General features: G+C 36.5%; 1 protein-coding gene across 1 annotated transcript; it reads left to right on the top strand.

The window, feature by feature from the left end:
- The first annotated feature begins 204 nt into the window (after window positions 1-204).
- Window positions 205-7,367, top strand: LOC134794222 (monocarboxylate transporter 10). Its single transcript, XM_063765962.1, has 3 exons — window positions 205-802; window positions 5,095-6,219; window positions 6,302-7,367. Exons 1-3 carry the CDS (start codon window positions 514-516, stop codon window positions 6,373-6,375), a joined length of 1,488 nt encoding a protein of 495 aa, XP_063622032.1. The 5' UTR covers window positions 205-513; the 3' UTR covers window positions 6,376-7,367.
- Window positions 7,368-23,048: the final 15,681 nt, after the last annotated feature.

Here is a 23,048-nt window from a genome sequence, read left to right as displayed (position 1 = left end):
ACTAGAATTTGAAAATAGAACTTATTATCATCATAAATATCAAAATGCCAGTTTATTATTGTTTCAAAAATATTGATTTTAAACAACGATATCGAATCATTTCGCACCTAAAGTTTTTTTCCTGGCAATATTCTTATCCTGACAACTGTCAAATGCCATCCTGTGAACTGTCACTGTCAATCCATTCAGATTCAGTCAGTCAGTCAGTAGTTCACTTCACTATCAGCGAGGATGCAGAAAATAATTTATCAAAGAGAACTCGACCGCGTGCCTGATTTGTTCGTGTCGTAGATTATGGTAATAAATCGAAAAATGAACTATAAGTTTGACCGGGGTTATGAAGTTATGATCATAGTATACTCCCTCTGAATAAGTGATAAAAGTTTGCTTTGTGTAACAATTTTATTTTATACGTAGATAGTCAAGATCAAATTACAGTTTTAATAGAATTGATGTTCAAAAGCCTTTCATCGGATTGGTATCGTATGAAAGAATCAAATAATATTTTGGAAAATGGATTTGGAACCAAAGGAAAACTCAGAACTACTGACTAAAGTACGTAATGTGGAGGTGAGAAGTGCCGAGATACCGAAGCCCGAAACAAATGGAAATGTGCGTGGAAATAATGATGAGTTCGCAAGTGGTCCCCCTGATGGGGGGTTCAGAGCATATTCTGTGCTGGTGGGCTCATTCCTCACAAATGGCCTTCTCTTTGGTGTGATAAATTCATATAGTGTGATATATACAGTGATGTCAAAACAACTGAAGGAACAAAATGTACCAAACTTTGAGAGCAAAGCATGTAAGTATTGTTAGGTTAATTTACCTACTTAGCAAAATATAAATGATGCAATTGTATTTAGGAATTTCATCCTTATTTTCCCTTGCCACTGTGAAATGATGTCTAATGGTACCTATTTATCAAATAGGTAAAGAAGAAATTGTTTTACCTGTTCTTCTTTTATTCAATAGGTACCTACAATTTTAAGAAGTTTAAATAATAAAAGTAATAATTTATATAAAACTACATAGACTGTTTTAAGTTACATCAGTTTCTCTAAATTCTTTGTTAAATATTTTTTGAACATGTGGTTACAATTTAAGATTAAATTAAATTAAACTGAAAATTATGCAGGTAAGGAAATCCTTAACTTATAATTATTATTTGACGCTGTAGAATCTAGTAGCCCCTTTGCTCTTGTGTTTTCTTTTTTCAACTGATCTCAATGACAAAATTTCGGCATCTTAGAGTATTTTCGTTGATATTTAAAAAGTAATTTAAGGGAAATTTTTTAAAATAAAAATCTAAACTTGGTGCAGAAAAAAAAGAACTAGAGTAAATTTGTTTTTTAACTTAATAAAATACTATTGTACACTTTAACCATAAATTAAAATTCACCATTGACATTAGGGTCGCATCATTCAAGGTCATTAAACAAAATGTTAATTTATTAGTGTAAAATTTAAAATATTGCACTATATACCTAACTCTTTAAAAACATTTTGCTAAAACAAAACTAAGAAATAATTTATATTAATAATGCCTGTTCCAAAGATTCGTGATTAATAATAAATATTTGCAATACAAATTACATGTGACTCTCCACGGGAAAAGGTGCTGTCACAAATAGTCTCATATTCACTACCTATAACCATGTAGAAACGAGATTTACAAATAATTAATAAGTATATACCACATAACGATGTTTCGAGATTTACGACTGCTATACAATAGGCATAGTTTTATTGGTAAGTAGTTTTATCAGAATTGGCGCCGATGGAACTCGATACGACGCGCGTGCCGGCGGCGTGGCGCCCTCGTTGAAGGCCACAATCGGATTCAATTTCAAACCATTGAGCTGATGAAAACAACTTTCGTTAGGTACTCATGTTTCTCTACCTAACGTGTTTGAAATTAAAATTCCGTGGGTACGATATGGAAATGTAACACATCGCTGTGTTGCAGTTAAATTGCATAAAGCACGGTTAATTTATGACGCTACACGACGTTACTAGTTTTTCAGTTCCACTTCGTTCGTTCGTTTATTTACCTCTATCGCTCGAACATGTCAGAGCGATAGAGAGATAAATAGACGAATTTAGATTTTCGTCAAGCCGCAACTCGTAAACCACATGCGACACTTCTACTTTTTCAAAAAAGAGGTGGCTCTTAGTGGTGGTGGTCTCTCTTATGGGATCGGGAGGTAAATTTAGAATGGAAATATCACTATCACTTTCAACCCGCTTCATAAGTACCTAAACATGAGAAGTGATTTTTTTTTCAATAGGTTTAATTAAAAAAAAAACAGAGTAACTAAAAGAAAAGTTACACATTTAATAGCAAACCTAGTTTTTACCGTAATGTCTGAGATCCCAGTGCCCACCCATAACCCATGTTACCCATGCCATAAAAGACTTTTCTTTTGGACAGAATGTTCAAATTCTATTGACAGATTTTTGTAGATTGGATCCTTTTCCCTAAATGACGTCCGTTTGATCTTCTCTAATCCGCCGAGAAGATTGGAATTCCTCATTGAGAAGAATAAATAACTGTTCTAAACAAATGGCTTGTGCTGTACCGTTATTATCGTACCTGTCTTTTTTTCTATTTTATCTAAATTAACTACGTAGTTAAGAATAATGATAATGACTGAATTTCTTGGAAAAATAACGGTAAACAAGGAAATGACTAGGTTCTGTATAGGTATTTGATTCTAAATAATATACGACCATGATGATTTCCGTTCATGAAGAGTCCTTATACTCGTAAAATAAGCAAAAATGCGAATGTTGTTATTGAAACCAAATATATTTTCATTTAGTAGGTTTTTTAAATATTTTATACCATTCAAACTTGAACAACACCAACTACAAATAGTCAAATATATACATGACCGTTTGGGAACTCTACACCCAAGTAAAGTTCGTTTTGGGCGTTTTGGTGGCTTGATGTTGCACGTTCCATATTCCACAGGAAATTCGACGGAAATTCAATTTATTTTTGCCACGTATGTATACACTTCTGCCCGTCAATTATTATTGCACATTTTTCCTTAAAACTTAGTTTACCATTCGTTAACAAATATAATATATAATTATCCCATACCAACAACTTCTCGAAAAGAGGAATTATACGTTTGACGCCAAAGTCGTGTCTGTCTGTGGCATCGTAGGTCTCAAACGGCTGGACCGATTTTGATGCGGTTTTTTTTTACGTGAAAGCGAGTTTCCTTGCGGTGGTTCTTAGCTATGTTTGATAAAAATTATCCTAGCCGTTTGAAGAGTATCAGCTCTTTTCTACATAAAATGATGTAGGTAAGGCATTTCGCTTAGCGGGTTTTTAACGTTAGTAATTTAATTTAATTTATATACTTACATAATTATATAACCCAATATACGTATATAGTATGTTATATACATAATTACATACTTAAAAAAATAGCCAGTAATGCATGTTTAATTAAGCTTTTTTTCATTGACTTGTAAATTTTATATTAGGTATAGGAAAATTGTTTATCCAAAATCCGATCGCTCTCTAAACTTGTGTCACATATATTGTAACTAGCCCTAGCACAGGCCCCCGGTCTTTTTGGGCTGTTACTGCACACTATGTCTTTAAACGCTGGTTTCAATTAAAATGTACAGTTAGATATAGTGAAAAGTTTGCTGTATATATTTAATGAATAAATAAATAAGAAAAAATAAGAATTCTTCTAAGTAATCGGACACTTGTTTTAAATATTATTTTTCAATCAATTTATCGTTGACAACATTCTTAAATTTCCAATCGGGTAAATCTATTATGTGATTACTTGATTAGGAATTTTGTTGTAGAAATGGTACTGTTTCCAAATAAATGATTTTCGAGCCTTACCAAGTCGCAAGAACAGCAAGTTTGCATTTGTTTCTGGTATTAAATTTACGGATGCCATTATTTTTCGGAAAATGCTCGTAGTTAATTTGAGCAATATGTATTTACCACGGTGATAATAAATAATTTTCATGCGTTGTGTGTTCATACTAACAAATCGTTTTTCCATTTTAAAACTGAACCTAATTTATATTAATTTGCCAGACAGTCTCCGTTCCGCAAACGCCAGCGTGTAGCCTCATTACCTATCTTCGAACGGTCGTGCCTCACACTCAATTGACATACGTAGAAAACATGCATATATCTTCTTGATGGTTTTAGTTAGATAGGTATCTCGTGTCTGGTGACCCGATTAGATTACGAGACATTGTGTGGCACTTGGCAACTTAACTGAGTGCATAGGGGACAAATTTAATACTTACTCCAGCATCTGGGCTGGGATAGTTTTATTTGGCAAATATATTCACCGATAAGTTATTTTAAAATACTCTCAAAACCCATGAACTTACACTATATAATTATGTGAAATCATTCTTACATGTACAATAATAAATATATTGCGCTTTGTTTTTATTTCTTTGGTGATAAGTACGTATTTTTTATCTGGCCGCAATATGTCATGATAACATAATTAACACGCAGAAGATCAATCGCAGTTTGCAGTTATTGTTTATTTATAGTGTAGTTAACTTTAGATAATATCTGATACTGTCTCAATGTTGTTTTGTTTTTCTTACGAGAAACGGTTTCGTTTTAATTCTATCTCTCGCTTTAACCAACTTCGCTCATTCGTCATGAACATGTTTTTGTGCAAATATTTTTTTGGGGACTATCTTACACAGAACGACCTAGCCCCAAACTAAGCGAAGCTTGTACTATGGGTATTATACATACTAGTATAGACAAATACATACGACTACGTATATACATGGATAACATCCATAACTCAGGAACAAATATTCGTGATAAACACACAAATAAATACCCTTACCGGGATTTGAATCCGGGATCGCCTAGGCAGGGTCACTAGGTCACTACCGACTAGCTAGGCTAGGAAGCTAGTTAAATGTATGACCCGAAAGGTGGCAATGCAATTATATTCCCGAATATCCAGACATTTGAGGCTTAACATAAGCTAACGTAGTAAAGGAAAGATAATGTTTGAACATTCGTATGCATATTTAATAAGTCGCAACAGTTTCCAATTTAAATGTTTGTTTCAGCTCTGGTGGGCAGCCTGGCGATGGGAACGACGTTCCTGCTGTCGCCGCTGTCGGGCGTGCTGACCGCGCTGATGGGGCTGCGTCGCACCGCCGTGCTCGGTGGCACCATCGCCGCCTCTGGCCTCCTTCTATCCTCTTTCGCCACCGATCACGTCGATATTCTATGCTTCACTTACGGGGTCCTATATGGACTAGGCGCATCTCTCGCCTACACGCCCTCCCTCGCCATTCTTGGCCACTACTTCAAAAAATATCTTGGCCGCGTCAATGGCATCGTCACCATAGGCAGTTCTATTTTCACAGTCATGATGCCTCCTCTCATGAAACATCTTATTGAAGACTACGGCCTCGACTGGATGTTCAGAGTCCTAGCTATATTTACATTTGGAATTGCGCTTTGTGGTATTTTATTTAAACCTATTCCTTTATTGGTTATAGAAAAACCATTAAAGGAAGATAACTGTACCTCACTTATTAAAACTATAGTGAGTGTTGAAATTTGGAAAAATAAGAAATATAGATTGTGGGCGTTGTCGATGCCCGTGGCACTATTCGGATACTTTGTACCTTATGTGCACATAGGCAAATTCGTTGAAACTTTCGATAAAGTATACAACAATGTACCTATACAATGCATAGCGGCCACTTCTGGGGTAGGGAGACTAGTTTTCGGATTCCTCGCGGATAAGCCTGGTATCGACCGCATTCTGTTGCAGCAGATTTCGTTTTATGTCATAGGAATCCTTACTATTATTTTGCCATTTGTTAATTCCTTTGCATTTATAATTGTTATTTCGTTAGGAATGGGCGTGTTCGACGGCGCATTTATTGCCCTAATTGGGCCTATAGCGTTTGAGTTAGTTGGCGGTGCCCACGCGGCGCAGGCTATCGGTTGCATGTTGGGTCTTGCGGCGGTTCCGCTTTCCATCGGTCCGCCGTTCGCAGCCTATCTGCACGGTTTATATGATTCCTATACCTTGCCATTCGTTCTCGCCGGCATTTCTCCGCTGGTTGGCGCCACTCTCATGTTTACCATACGTCTTTATCGCAAGCCAGGAATTCAAAAACGCCAGAATCTAGACAAGGGTGGTAGCATAAATGGGAAATTATCTTCAAATGACATTGGTAAGTGTTTTTTTAACGCAGGTTACCTAAAATACGAGAAATTTTGTACGCCAGTGCTTCTAACCCAATTTTCTTTTTTCAGAAAAACTTTCGGGATCTGGCCCTCTTCCAAATGGCGATAATCACCATGATCGGATGGTTAATACTTCCTTATAACCAGATAAATTTTGGCTTTAAGTAGCCTTAACAACGCAACTGCCGAACACATTTCAGAAAACGCAAAATGTCAGGTATATTGATTATAGATGTAAGTTATATTTATATAGATGGGTATGCAATACCGTATTTGTACAAACTCAAGTTTTGTGCCAGTAGTTGTAAATTATTTCAGTGATAAAAAATGTGAAAAAAACAATTGTAGATAGGTTTTAAAAAATGCTTGCTCCTAATGGATCAGCCGTTTGTTAAAAAAAATCGTTATGTTCATTGAACTTAAGTACTTATATTATGTACGTATGATACCGGCGCAGGCGCCGGCGTGCTGCAACTTCGCGGCCGGAGGCAGGATATTTCTACCTCGCTTACCATACGTGTATGTGCATAATGCATATATCACGTTTGATATTGTACACTTTATTGTATGATAAAAAGGCATAAAATGAAATGAGTTTTCAAATGTAGTTTTTGCAGATATATTATGCGGAGGCAGATTTAGCTAACACCTCACGTACTTCAATATTTTCATATTTTCGACTTTGTATGTAAGCATTTTAAACTATTCTTTCAACTCCTAATATTATGCAAAAAATATTTTGTTTATTGATAAAATTTAATATTGGTACGGTCGAGCTCATAAAGTTATATAACCACATTTTTTTAATAGTACATATGTTTGTAAGATTATGTGCATTTATGCAATTAAATAAATATTTATGATGTCGACTGTATCTTTTTTTATGCATTTTTAATTTTACTCTGATTGTAAAACATTTACCATTTAAACGTTCCTAGATAGATTAGTTATATTATGTTGTCATATTTTATGTAATGTTTAGTTAAGAATAAGATTAAATCATAGATATTAAAGTTAATATTGACAATAATATATAATTATTTGAAACGTTTAGGTACATTAAATTATTTACGACAGTTAAATAGTATAACAAAGTAGGTGATATATTTATGTATTTTAAAATGGTACAGTTTACAGTACATTTGACAAATTTCAATGATTTTTTTTATTATTGAAAAGTATATGTTAAGATTTTAACAAAGGTTTATTATTATTTACATAGAATCTCTAAAGTCAGTGTTTTGTAATTATGTGTATTTTTAAATATTACTTGTAACTGGGCCTTTTTATTTAAAGTTTTAACTACACTTTTTTTGTGACTCAGAATCACGATCCATTCCGATCCTAATAGGAGAAAAAAAGTGTCCCTAGATTTTCATTTCCATTCCGTTACCATTTTTCACAGACTTTGTGTTACGATAACGGAATGGAAGGAACGTAAACAGTATGGACATTTTGGTACACCTATTGGGATCGAAAAAAGACGTGATTCTGAGTAGGAATAACATTAAAATTCCGATATTGGAAAAAAGTGTACCTTACAATAACTAGTTAAATAAAAATGGCTTAACTATGTAGTTGTAGTGAACAGCTAATGAATATTACAGTAAAATTATGGGGCAAATTATAGACGTTTACACTAAATTCGTTACGGTACCGCCGTATGTGCGAGAAAAAGGTGTTGTTTCTCGATATATTCGTCAGTAGTCTTTCAAAACAGGCCAGTAACCTATGAAGCAAAATTTGTGGGTACAATTTCCTGTGCTAAATGCAAATGATTAAATGTTTCCTCATTTGGGGGTTGTGTGCATTCTAATTTGATTTTCGTGTTCTTGTGAATTAATGTTCAGTTCTTGGAATGTCGGTCAATTCTCATACAGCCTAAGGTTCTGAACACATTAAGTAAGTACCTACATGTCTAAGGCAAGTCGTCCAAGTACTTTTTACTTATATATGGATGAATTTATTAAAAATACCCGAATTATAAGTAGATGCTTACCATATAATTTCAGAGGATCTTTATCTACGAAAAAAATGTTTAATGCCACAGTAAATAAAGTGCAAATACTACGTTCACTTTTTATATTTTTTTTTTAATTCGAGGTATTTCGAATTAATATAAAACTTATTTCGGAAACCCTGAGTCTGTGTGTACGAGATATGAATTACCGTGCACAGTTTGATCTTATCAAGTTATACCAATTACATAAAACCGGCCACTACCACAACAACGACAATGACTAACTGCCCGATTCGAACTTTAAGATACGTCAATTAATAGATCTAGAAACGATATGGATTAGATATGTCAATGTCAAAAGTGACGTTTTTGTTTGAAGAAACGTCACATTTGACACTGACATATTATCTAATCCATATCGTTTCTAGATCTATTAATTGACGTATCTTAAAGTTCGAATCGGGCCGCGTGACTAAAACCATGCACTAACATAATTCAGAAAGTGACCATAGCAACAGGATGCTTCCATGCTAATACAGTGAAACCTGGTTAAGTGGGACCTGGATAAGTGAGAAACCTCTATAGCTGGGACTCATGGTGCGGTCCCAACACTTTAGCACTGAATTACCTCTGTTAGTGAGATAAAACGAACCTCTATAACTGGGATTAGTTGTTGTGATTTTATAGTCACATTTACCTCTATAATTGAGACAGAGAGTGTATTTTACCTCTTTTACTGAGACTATATTTATAAGATTACATTTTCCTAATTGTTTTTTTAGAATTTTATACGAATTACCTCTGTATCTGAGATAACGTCAATCTATGCCCTCTCTAACTTGGACTTTATTGATCTATTTCCGTATTCTTATTAACTCTTAGTCTGTAACAAGAATAAACAAATTTTCATTGACGCAATGAAGTCCGTATCAAATTTAATTGAAAAAATCTATCCTTTGGAAAATCATTCAAACTAAATTCAAATAAATATTTAAACAGACTTAAAAAATATTTAGGGACAAGAATTATATTACCTAAACATTTAAAGATAATTACAAAATACCTTATTAACCACCTCTATAACTGAGATTTATCCTCTATTCTCACCTCTATTAATGGGACCCTCTGTAAATGAGACAAAAATTTATTTGTACCTGGCTAACTGAGAGCCTGGGTAAGTGGAATACCTCTTTAAGTGAGACAAATCTGCTCGTCCCTTGAAGTCTCACTTATCCAGGTTTCACTGTATTAGAATCTTGTATAATGGGATGATTGGTCTAGTTTGACTCGAAATTGTAACGACGAACGTCAATTTTCGTCTCTCAGTGAGAATAACAACCTAAAAACTTCTAGGCTTAACTTTTAGGGCACTAATTGTAAAGTTTTGCTTATAAATCGGGCAGAAGTATGTAGTAAGCTAGTCTGTGATATTGAATCATAATCAAATACATATTAGGTACATATAGTTAGTTACACACTAAGAGCATTTAATAACTGGAGTCGCCTTTAAGAGCTTACCCCTCTGCCGAAAAACTTGTACAATTGTGTAGTTTTGTATGGACTGACATGGCTATTTGTACGTTACGTACAAATCATGTAGAAATAGCAATGCATTTGACGTCCCCTCCCCCGCAAAAATCAGCAGACTGTTTCGTACAGAAAATGACAGCCATGACGCGTCCAGTTACTTCCTAAATGCCCTAAGGTTACAGAGTAATGTTGCACAAATATTGCCCATTATATAGGTATATGTATTTATTTTATGTGATGTTGATTCAAATACAAAATTACCTTTACGCTGACTTTTTGGTTATGCGTTTGCGTTGCCAGATTTAAGTTATTACATATTTTTAGTTGAATATAATAATATTAAACTTTAAGTATGTATATTTTGACTTTAAATATCTAAGATACATTAATATTATGCCTTCCTTCAGTTCGGTCAAAATCAAATTAGATCAAATAGGACTCTCTTTGTACCTAGTCTTAAAGAGAGGCAATCTTCGGCAGGTCCGTTATGAAATTGCGCTCCCTTTGTGTACAATATATAGGTACAGTGTTATTTTTATGAAAATAAGGTGCACAATCAATTTAAGATTGTGAATTTTTGAAATGCTGGTAATTAAGTGACAACCTAAACATAATTTTATTTTACTATATTCGCGCGAGATGTATTAAGCTCTCAAGTCTCAATCGAAATAAGGGTCCCATCGACTGGACGCATACATATAATAAATTATTTTGTATATTTTACAAAATCTGTAATTATTTTGATAACTATTAATGTTCAGATTGAATGACCTATAGTTTTCAAATAACATGACAAAATCAAAGCTAAAAAACTATGTATACACGAAAAGGTTCTCGATATAGACGAAAACCATTGGTAATAATAATCTAGTTAAGACGGGGCTAACGCAAAATTGTACCTAGTTCTTATATCGAATTTTTACACGTTTTAATCAAGGGCAATTGCCGTGTTCCGTTTTATCAACTACTCTGGTGAATCGCCAAATAAAATAAAAATATTAGGTATGCTTAATTTTAACTCTCTTATAATATTTACTGCGTTCGCCAATGTACCTACCTAGCCTTTCTCTGAGAATATTACTCCAGTGTGAAACAAAAAAAGAACAAGACAACACAGCGATTTAGCAATTTATCAATTTAAAATGAAATAGTAAATAAATAAACGAAGTCTCTCGAAGAATGCAATATAGTTATCGGAAAAACCATTAAATGTAAACGTGATACGGTTTGTGAAACAAATCTAATAAATCTTGTAGGTACTTACTTCATTTGTCGTAAGGATACAAAGCATTATCGAATGTCTTTGGACTCATAGGTATGTCCAGTTATTATATGTAAGTATAGGTAGTGTAAATTATGATAAGTTCCTATATTACTGTCAGGGCTCGGAAACCGTTTTATTTTTCAAACCGGTTTCGTTCATTCACCCGGGAACGAAAAGGATTTCGTTTCCGTTTGCGGTTACCGGTTAAAGAACTGTTTTATTAAGATAATGATTTATGCCTAATTTGTTCGCCTTCCGTTTATGTGGAACGAAATTAACCATTAATAAAATTAAGGTTCCTACCTCATGATATTATATGTTATATTCTGTTTTACTTAATTAATTAAGAATAATGCTATAAGTATCCTGCGCAAACGATTATTTGTATCATATGTATTATAGGTATATCATCTCTCATCGTTGATGAATGATATAACGGTATACAAAGGTTATCGAGCTCTAGCAAAACTGGGACATGTCCGCGAACGTGCAGTTGATGTATTAAAATGATATTGAAAATACATTGGTAGAGTTAGACCAAGCCAAACATATATTGATTGAATAAGTGTTTCGAATTTGACAGGTAAACGAGATGGCGCTTTACTGCTCCATACATTTTGCGGTAACTCTGATTGTCAAAGGTTGACGTTTGACAATTCAGTGACCGCAAAATATACGGCGCAGTACAGCGCCATCTGTTTTGGATGTCAAACTAAGGGGCACGTTTTTTTTCTTAGCCTTTACCTCTCTATTACAATCAATTCTCTTTGACCAAGCTATGGTTGGCAGCGATCGGAGTCAAACTTCTATGAAATTATTACGTTTAAATAACACTTGCACAGTCTGGGTTATCAAAATCGCTGCCAACTTAGCCTGGTCTAACTCTAAAGTGTCATTCTATGGAACTTGCTAACTATGTAAACAAACCGCCATATTGAAATTGTCACTGAATGATGATTTCAATATGGCGGTTTGTTTACATAGTTAGCAAGTTCCATACAATGACACTATAGTGTTTATTCGCTCTTAAGCTCATCTACAATGCGAGTAAGCTGCATTAAGCGTGGCGCACTAATGAATGTTGTTATTGAATTGTTATTCAATTTTAGTTTCTGAATATGGCTCCTTGAATGCTATTTATCTTAATGTTTGACTCACCCTAAATTGTACATCGCTTATTAAATGTATTCTAGTTGTTACTTCTGTAATGCTGTTGTTGAATGTTTACAAGTTTGTAAACATTGGGTTATAGTTTTACGGATATTTTGTATACGTTTTATTTTATTAAATAATGAAATAGCCTAACTACTAAGAGAATACAATAATTATTGTTACTAACGGGTAACATTAATTATGTGTACAAAACGCGAGAGTTTCAAGTGTTATACTTACTAAGAGAATACAGTGTTTATATTTTAGGTATGCAGAGTAAATCAGACAAATACATAATATTTTGAATAGCAGCCGAGTGATAAAACATATTTTATTATTGTTACATTTATCAATACATTATCTAAGTTAAGTAGGTAGCGAAATAAATGTGTAGAGAATTATATCGAATTGTCAATTAAACCTTATATTTTTAGGACTACCAAATGCAATAAAATATTTTTATTATTACAAAGATTTTTTATTAAGTATATCATATCAGTCACCAGAGTGCAAATCTAATGGTACCTAAGTATCTACTCGTAAATACGAATGTTAGCGTAGATAAATAAATCTAAAATACATAAATATCTAAAGTCGGATCACGCTAAGGTTCGGATCATGCCATGCCACATCAAGTACCTATGGAACTTATAGGGATTCTTTTTGGCCTTACTGCCATGTTTGTGCAAAGTTAGCGTGGTCCAGTCAACGTCTAAATCTATAATGTTATAATTATATCCAATGTTTGACTTGGCCGGTAATTATTATTTTTGCTATGCAATATATTTTACGAAATATTTAAAAACAGGTAGTTTATACAAATACAAATACAAATGCGTTTATTTCATTACTTTTTACATAAGTTCTTAGGTATAGTATAAGGGTTAGGTAGGTAATTAGTCCATCTTAGGTATAAGGAGTAAGTAGGTAAGTATTAATCTAAACATTGTGTAACAAATTGTGTAAGTAATGAAAAAGGTGCGGGTACAGCTTGCTGAATTTAAACCCGCCCTCGGTCAGCTAATTGGAATGGTATTAAGATTACATAATATTTAAATTATGAAATTCACATAAAAAACAAAACATTAGTATTTGACAATAGTTTCCTTACGGGGTACTTAATACAGAAACAGTATTTAATAGCATATGTTTCGTGTGGTTAGTATTTACCTAAAAGTTAACTTTATGAACGCATCCCTCACGGGGCTGGTCACGTGTATATTCTCAAACTCTTTTTGATTATTCATGTACAACTTTTTAAGTCTAGATTTGAACTGTTGGATACTCTTTACCTCACGCACAGGAGGGGGGATATCGTTCCAACATTTGGTGGCAGCGTAACGAAATGACCCCCTGAACGCGGCCGCACGATACTCGGGCGGTACCAGCAGCAGCGCGTGGAGGGCTCGGCGCGGGCGCGCAGAGTCGGCCGCGGCCGCGCGCCGCAACTTGTCGGCCAGCGCGCGCGACGTTTGCCGTGCTAACACGCGGAACGTCGCGCACGCGAGGTGGACCCGCCGCCGCGCGGACATTTTTAGCGAATTTAATTGATTGAGCGCTGGAGTTATACGATCGCGACACCCAAGCCGCTCACTAAATCTTGCGCAAGAGTTTTGAACTTTTTGTATACGCTGACTTGTTTTCTGTAATATACACGGGCCGTAGACTGTGTCGCAATAATTAAATTGGGACAAAATTACAGATTCAACCAGCATTCGCCTCACTTCAGCGCTAAGGAATTCATTTATTTTATACAAGGACTTGAGCTTGTACATCGCTGCTTTTATCTTCAAATTTATATGTTTCTCGAATTTAAGTCCCGAATCCATGTACAAGCCCAGGTTCCTAGCACAATCCACAAAAGGTATGTCTGTTCCGCCTAGGCGTACGGGAAGACCGAGCGACTGCACGCGTCTAACAGAATTCCTCGCCCCAAACATGATTGCATTGGTTTTCCCCGGGTTGAGGCAGAGCGCGTTGTCCCGCGCCCACTCCCACACTCGCTGCAGGTCCTCGTTGAGCCGGCGCACGGCTCCTGCGGCGTCCTCCGGCGCGAACGATAGCAGCAACTGCGTGTCGTCCGCGAACATCTCGCAGTGCGCGTGCTGCGCGGCGTGCGGCAACTCCGCCGTGTACACTGCGTAGAGCAGAGGCGAGATACACGCTCCCTGAGGGCACCCACGGGTCACAGCTGCGAAAGATGAGTAAGTGGGTCTTCCGTCTTTATTCAGACACTTTACCATCTGCTTCCGGCCTGTTAAGTAGTTCTTCATGAGCCTCAGCGCCACACTGTCTAGCCCATAGTAACGAAGTTTGCAAAGTAGAAGCTCTATATCTAAAGAATCGAACGCTCTTGAGAAATCTAATAAAACCAGTATAGATACTAACCCTCTGTCTGTGGCGTGAACTATCTCGTCTACGACATTTAACAAGGTAGTCTCAGGACTGCGCCCTGCTCGGAAACCTGACTGATTATCCGGAATTACACCAGACCCCTCAAGATACGAAGATAACTGCTTGGTCATTGCCTTCTCTAATATTTTCGACATAGCTGGTAGGATGCTAATTGGTCGGAGATCGCGGTAGTCATTAACTTGATTTTTTTTTGGCAGTGGTGTGACGACCGCTTCCTTCCAACTAGTAGGAAAACAACCCTCAAGTAGACAAGTGTTAATAATATGGAGAAGCACTGGAATAGTTCTGGGCATTGTGAGCTTTAGCATGTCTATGGAAATAGCATCTGTTCCCTCGGCGTTAGTTTTTATAGTCCCCATGATCTTCAGCAGCTCCTTCTCGTCAATATCCTTGAATGTAAACTTACCACCACTCGCGCCGTCCGACAATGCAAAATGTTCTAACAGATGTTTAGGTACTGGCGAAGTAGGCGGCAGCTTAAGAAAACTGCTGTTTATCTTGTCTGGATCGTTGAGAAACTGGGGTATTTCGTTACTAGCCTTTTTGGTAGCTATGCATTTCCGCACGCCGTTCCACATTCTTTTTGAGTTAGTAATATGCGAGTTAATCTCACGTGTGAACGCCGCCTGCTTCTCCGCTCTCACCATCTCGGTGACGTGGTTCCTCAACTGGCGGTAGTAGCGGTGCGCGGCGGAGTCGCGCGGCCGGGCGGCAGCGCGCGCGCCGGCTCGCTCGCGCAGCAGCATGGCGCGGCGCACGGTGCCAGTTCGAAAGATTCTCGGTTTACACAATCCAGTTTTCTATAAGTTATTATTCGCGAAAGTGGCCTTAATATTGGAATATTGAACCGCGATATTACCAATCCGTGGTCGCTAATAACGGGATTATGACGCACAGTTGTTTGTTTACAGAGACTATAGGCGTTCGTCAATAATATGTCCAGCAATGTACGTGACTCTGTAGTAATCCGAGTAGGAGTGGTTACTAACTGGCTTAATCCAAATTGACTACATAAATTGTCGATTTTGCGACTATTAGTTAATAAATCGATATTGAAATCGCTAAGGAAAAACACATAATCCACGGTTGGTAGGTACTCCATTAACACATCGGCCACCGAGCCAAGCGCCGCGTCCACGGGTACATGTGGCGGCCGGTACGCTGTACCTATAACGCACGTGTGCCTCGCCACCGTGAGATGGAGCCACAGCTGCTCGAGACCCGCGGCGGCGGCAGGCAGTGCCAGCGGGCGCACGGCAAGCCGTGCGCGCACATAAAACCCCACCCCTCCGCCGCGCCGTCCCCCCTCACGCCGCTTATGTATCAGCTGGTACCCTGGAATGTCATATGATAACAAATTGTCACCCACCCAAGTCTCGTTTAACGCTAGCACATCCAAATTTTCTGCCGTTAGTGTTGATGTAATATTATCGAACTCCGTATTTAGACTCCTTACATTATAAAGACCCAAAGACAGTTTATGCAACGTACCCATGTTCCTAAGGAATGCGTTCAATCAGAGATATGCTTAGAATATTCAACAAAACATAGACATTTAGAACAAGCCGAGTATTAGTCATAAACAATAGGCAAGTGTTAAGAACTAACCATTTTATATTCCTGAGATTATCATTATAAAAACTAAATTTTAAAAATAACATAGTCAGTAATAAATGTAGGAGAACACAAAAACTTGCTTTCGCTATAAGTATATAAGTAAATATTATGAATACCTCAAAATATCCGTTATTTAAGGCTATGATCATTAAGATGTATAATTTTGTATGCAAGATGTTTGAGTTTAAATAATTAATTCCCAGATGGCTTAGGTCATATAGTATGTATAGTATGTAATATTGTACATAAGTAACTGATGGTGCAGTAACACTATTCAGTATTGACAGGCTAGAAAAAACTAAGTTAAACATTCGATAGTAATCATTTGTAAACAAACCATACATTGTTGTTATTTTGCCTAAACTAATCCAAATATACTTAATACAAATATGGAAGTTTACGGTCCTTGGAAAGAAAAACAAGATAATTACTTACTATTATTATTGTTCAACGCACTTTACTCACTAAGCTCTGAAATTCATTTTCCGTCTTGATACCTATAATAGGTGAGCTGCCGTCTTTGCGTATCATTATTTTCCCGTCCTGCACCCACACATACGCATAGTTTAGCTGGTTTTTGTAATGCTGTTTCACCATATAGAGTAGGTTTTTCTTGGCGCTTGATAAGTACTCATTCACGTATATACGAGTATTCCTTAGTGCTCCTTGGTACCCAAGTATCGCTGCAGATGTCAAGGGATTCGCTTTATCGGTACGTGCACTACGCAGGAACTGGTCTCGCTTCCTCTTATGTACAAATCTGACAACTATGGGCTGAGACGACTGCTGCGCCTTACCGGCTACATTAACGACGCGCGTACGCCTGCAGATGGATAGGTCCTCTCGCACCAGGGTGGTTCCGACCGCAGCTCCCAGTTGCTGTACACGCTCGTATAAGTCCTCGTTCTCCGTTACCGGAACACCACGGATCTCCACAGCGCAGTCGCGAGCCTGGTCGTCCGCCTGCTCCAGGCGCACCTCCAGCTCCGCGATCCTACGCTGGTCTTCTTCGTGCTGGTTTTGAAGTTCCTTAACCTGCTGATGTAATACCTTCATTTCGGCTGTATTTTTTTCAATTGCCGACAGACGTTTTAGTATCTCGTTATTGCTTTGCACAAGGTCTTGGATTGACGCCTGCAGTGTAGTGTGCGTGCGTCCATCTGATGGTGACGATGATGATTTGGGTCCTTTTGATGCCGCCTGACTCGCCTGAGAGTCCATGCTATTGTCCAACAAGCTGTTCTGCATACACCTTGGACACGTCCAAGCGATCTTCAGTTTTTTTAAGTCCTTTATTTGCTCTTCGCTTAGGTCCAAACACCGATAATGATAGCTTAGATGGCAAGTGGCCACATCACAAGTACGTCCTGTAGATTTAGTTACAGATTTGGCCTCACAATTATGACACACTTTGTTCGCCATGACTTAGCAACCGGCCTTTGTTAACGGTCACTTTGACTACGACGAAATAACAATGTCGTATTTTTGCCTAAAACTGCACTGCAATCACAACGCGAACATTAACCGTGAATATTTGTTATATTGTCACACTCCGTATCACATAATTATCGTGTTTATATGCGTAAAACTATTTATAACAGATTAAAACTCGCAGAGCCAAACCGCTCGTATTCTAGGTCTACCCTCCAATTTGACCTTTAGGTATACGTATAGTTACGTACGTTTAGTCGTATCGGATCCATTTTTTTCCCTTAAGTTTGACTCACGCTTGTCCTTTTTCATAGGATTTCCTGTAATCAATGAATATTGAACTATTTTTTGAATTTTTTCTAAAATTTTAGGCTTTGTGGTTTCGGAGAGGGGATGGTCTATTTCCCTAGAAGGGGTCATCCATTAATTACGTCACACGAATTTCAAGGTTTTTTGACCCCTCCCCCCCTCCTTGTCACACTTGGTCACATTTGGCAAACCCCTCCCCCCTGGTGTGACGTCACATTTTTTCTACGAAATCGGCAAATCGAATTAAGTAAGTATTAACCCAAATAACCCAAAACTGATTATGAAAAAAAATTAAACTAATAAAAACGATTATCGTTCCAAAAACTTGTTTTTGAACTGTACAGTAAATAAATTTTGGTTACTGATGAAGATAAAGTGACGTCACAAAGTTTGTGACTCCCCTCTCCCCCTGGTCACAACATGTCACATTATCTTGGGTAAGTAATATAAGACATAAGAACTTATACTATAATATTCATATTATATACGCTCATATTGTATACGTTTGTTTTGTATACCGTTCAAGGTGTATAACGAACGTTAGATATAACATCAAAATATCTATTTTTGTTAAGTATAACGTTATTTAAGTATAATATCATTGTATATAACGATCATTATGTATAACGTTCATAATATCTCAGATTTATAATGTATATTACTCAATACATCTAACACCAAAATGCATAATGCTCGTATAGAATAACCTAACCTACTTTTCTGGCAGCAGTTTGTTTTCTGTAGGGGTCGCAGTTCTAACCTAACCTAACCTACTTTTCTGGCAGCAGTTTGTTTTCTGTAGGGGTCGCAGTTCTAACCTATCCTAGCCTTATTTTCTGGCAGCAGTTTGTTTTCTGTAGGGGTCGCAGTTCTAACCTAACCTACATTTCTGGCTGCAGTTTGTTTTTTGTAGGGGTCGCAGTTCTAACCTAACCTAACCTACTTTTCTGGCAGCAGTTTGTTTTCTGTAGGGGTCGCAGTTCTAACCTAACCTAACCTACTTTTCTGGCAACAGTTTGTTTTTTGTAGGGGTCGCAGTTCTAACCTAACCTAACCTACTTTTCTGGCAGCTGTTTGTTTTCTGTAGGGGTCGCAGTTCTAACCTAACCTAACCTACTTTTCTGGCAACAGTTTGTTTTTTGTAGGGGTCGCAGGTCTAACCTAACCTAACCTACTTTTCTGGCAGCAGTTTGTTTTCCGTAGGGGTCGCAGTTCTAACCTAACCTAACCTACTTTTCTGGCAGCAGTTTGTTTTCTGTAGGAGTCGCAGTTCTAACCTAACCTACTTTTCTAGCAGCAGTTTGTTTTCTGTAGGGGTCGCAGTTCTAACCTAACCTAACCTACTTTTCTGGCAGCAGTTTGTTTTCTGTAGGGGTCGCAGTTCTAACCTAACCTAAACTACTTTTCTGGCAGCAGTTCGTTTTCTGTAGGGGTCGCAGTTCTAACCTAACCTACTTTTCTAGCAGCAGTTTATTTTCTGTAGGGGTCGCAGTTCTAACCTAACCTAACCTACTTTTGGCAGCAGTTAGTTTTCTGTAGGGGTCGCAGTTCTAACCTAACCTACTTTTCTGGCAACAGCTTGTTTTGTATAGGGGTAGCAGTTATAACCTATTTAGTATATCATACGCTATTATATTTTATAATCATTATACTAAAAGATAGTATATACTATGATCGATATACGTTATGTATGTTATATAAACTGAATTTATAGTATTTGAGTGTTATATAAAAAATCATTATACAAAATGAGTATTATGTTAAATGACCGTTATTCCTAATAAAAATATTGATTTTAATGTTATAGCAAACGTTCATTATATCTTGTGAACGTTATTAATATGAAATTATATATTATGTAGTTATATCTCGTGGGACGCACCCCATTATCTTGACCCCCCCCCCCCAAACGTGTGATGTAATTAATGGATGACCCCGAAGTAATTACCTTCGAAATCTTAAAATTAAATAAAAATATTTAAACTCCTTACAATGGGCGAGACAGCAATATAATTAAATCGTGTGCGATAGAGATAGGAACATTAGGAACATGCGGGTCAATGTACGAAGTTCCTCGTACTACGATACTTCTCAAATTCTAAAGTACCTAAGTACCTAAATTTACTTCTAAAGCGGTATTTTACTTCTGGGTCATTCATTATAAAGATATAGATTATTAGATAGGTATCTTGCAGACGGCGCCAGGATGACTGCAGTGTGATTGCTATCTTCCACTTTTATCAACCGACGAAAAAAAAAAACGGAGGTCAAGTCGACGCGTATATATATATATATATTTTTTTTTTAATGTATGACCACGCATAACTTTTTACAGAGATGTTCGATTTTGATAATTATTTTTTTATTGGAAAGGGTATACCCCGAAGTTGGTCCCATATAAATTTGGAAAAAAACATCCAACCTTAAGGGTAGGAAAATAGGGGATGATTGATTTTTTCACTCACCGATTGTAACGTATGACCACGCATAACATTTTACAGAGTAGTCGTAATAATAATAAAAATTTGGAAAAAATCCTACCCTAAGGGTGGGACAATAGGGGTAATTTATTTATATTACAGAACAAAATAATAGTTAAAGTAGGATTATTAATATAACAGTTAATAGCTAAAGCAAAGTAGGTAGCTATTTTAAAAGTAATCAAAAATTAAGCATGTAATAATTTGTATAAATTATAGCCACAGAAAATTATAAAATAAAAACTTTTTAACAAAAAAAATAACCGCCGAAAAAAAACTAAAAGGAAATAAAAAAACCGGCACTAACACGAAACGAGTCGACCAACAAAAACAATAGCACACTGAAAAGAAAAAAATAATTATTTTGTCTTCAATAACGCAAGTGAATACCTGTTATTTTTGGAGTCGGTGCCAGGCTGCCAGCCTCAAACAAACTTGAGCACCTTAGTGAAGCACCTGCACCGACTCCAAAAATAACAGATTGTAAATATATAAATACGTAGATTTGTGTGATTGATTTCAGAAGTATGTATATACATAGTTCATAGGTATTCACTTGCGTTATTGAAGACAAAATAATTATTTTTTTCTTTTCAGTGTGCTATTGTTTTTGTTGGTCGACTCGTTTCGTGTTAGTGCCGGTTTTTGTATTTCCTTTTAGTTTTTTTTCGGCGGTTATTTTTTTTGTTATCGCCAATCGAGACAGTCGAGTACTTAATTTGCGTTAAGATTTGATCTTTAGTACTAAATACTTAAATCGATTCCTAGCACAGGATTTCAAATACCTACTGTCCCATTCTATAATACGTATACACTCCGGAGCAAAAAAAACGACTCAAGTCGCATTTTTTAGTTTTTGTCGTGTTTTTCGAAAACGGTCAATATTTTAGTAAAAGTGAGATTGCAATATTATTGTTTATTTATTAAGCTATCAAAAACATTAATAACCCATAAAATCGGTTAGGTAATTTTCAGGTAATTGTTATTTTTGTTGAAAATGAGATTTTACCTGCTTTGATTACGCACGAGTTGAGCCCCTAGCTTAATAAATCAACAATAATATTGCAATCTCACTTTTACCAAAATATTAACCGTTTTCGAAAAATACGACAAAAACTAAAAAATGCTACTTGAGTCGATTTTTTTGCTCCCGAGTGTATTCTTTACTCCAATAAATTCATTAATATTTCAATTAGGTACTATTTTCAGTAGATATCACCACACACAGGTTATAGACCGCGAGCCCCGAACAGATTTCCATGACCAATCGCCTACGGGCGATAGCTCGTATAGTGGTTAACGGCTATGTATGATGAACCTTCATGGAGGTCAGCTGCCGCTCCGTTGGTGGATTGAGGAATGGCAGCCACCGAACCACGTAAAAAAAAAAATTTAGTCATCGCCTCCCGTTTCATACTTTGTCAGATGATAGTTTAGATGCTATTGTGAATTAAAAAAAACGTCAGCCGGTTGTATCGTGGTGGAAAATACGTCAGCTGGTCGCATGAACACTGTTGAATCTGGGCGTAAAGGAAACTATGATGAGTCCATATGAAGAGTATATTGTCGAGGATTAGGCACTGATACAAATTTAGTCTGGTTAGCAGCAAGGTCGAAACGAATGTGACGGCATCACGCACGCGAACAAAAGCTGTATATTTATTCAAACACTTAAACTTGTTCCACGTGCGTTTATGCAGTTACCTATAAAACAAGATTCTTTAAGTTTACGAAGACACTTTCCAACACTGGCCCTTAAACCAAAGCAATCTTGTTTAAACACACAAACACAAAACTTAAATAGTGACTTACACTTCACTATAACATTAAATTAACAAAAACATATGCACTGAACTTTCGCTACACCTTATTAACAAAATTCAGTTATTCACGTTATGAATTGTTATTCAATAAATGTTTATAAAATAAACAAGTCTTTTAATTTCATGTAATCACTATCATGTTTGACTAAACCAACAAATAACCATGATGGTAATTACATTAAGAACTTAATTATTACATAGAATCATAGTTAAATGTATTTACCTATGACAGTAATGTGAGCTGTCTCACAAATTTACTGTGTTTAACTTTACACAACGCTTTCGTCAGTATATCTGCCAACATATCATTAGTATTTAGATACTCAATAGTAATCTTATTACTATTTACAAGTTCTCTAATAAAATGATGCCGTATATCGATATGTTTGGTCCTAGCATGATGTAAAGAGCTCCTACACAATTTTAGCGCTGACTGATTGTCATTGAAAATTGTCGGTACCATTTCTTTATTTATAATTTCTTTCAGAAATGTACTAATAAACAAACCCTCTTTACAAGAATTAGACAAAGAGTAGTATTCGGCTTCGGTAGAGCTAAGGCAAACTGTTTTTTGCTTGCGACTTTCCCAAGTAACTACTGACTCACCTATTTTAAAAACATAGCCCGTGTACGACCGGCGGTCTACGTCGTCACTGCCCCAGTCTGCATCCGCATATCCGGTGATGTCCAGCTGCTGCTTGCCTTTCTTAAAAGTCAAACGGAGATCCAAGGTACCTTTCAAGTAGCGCAGCACTCTTTTGGCTGCTTTCCAGTGGGTCTCTGTAAATGATTCATTAAATTGACTCAAGTAGCTAACTGCGTATGCGATGTCTGG

The sequence above is a fragment of the Cydia splendana genome, chromosome 10 (assembly GCF_910591565.1).
Source record: "Cydia splendana chromosome 10, ilCydSple1.2, whole genome shotgun sequence".
Lineage (NCBI taxonomy): Eukaryota > Metazoa > Arthropoda > Insecta > Lepidoptera > Tortricidae > Cydia > Cydia splendana.
Note: the sequence above shows the minus strand (reverse complement) of the source record. Positions and strands in the feature narration are given on the sequence as shown.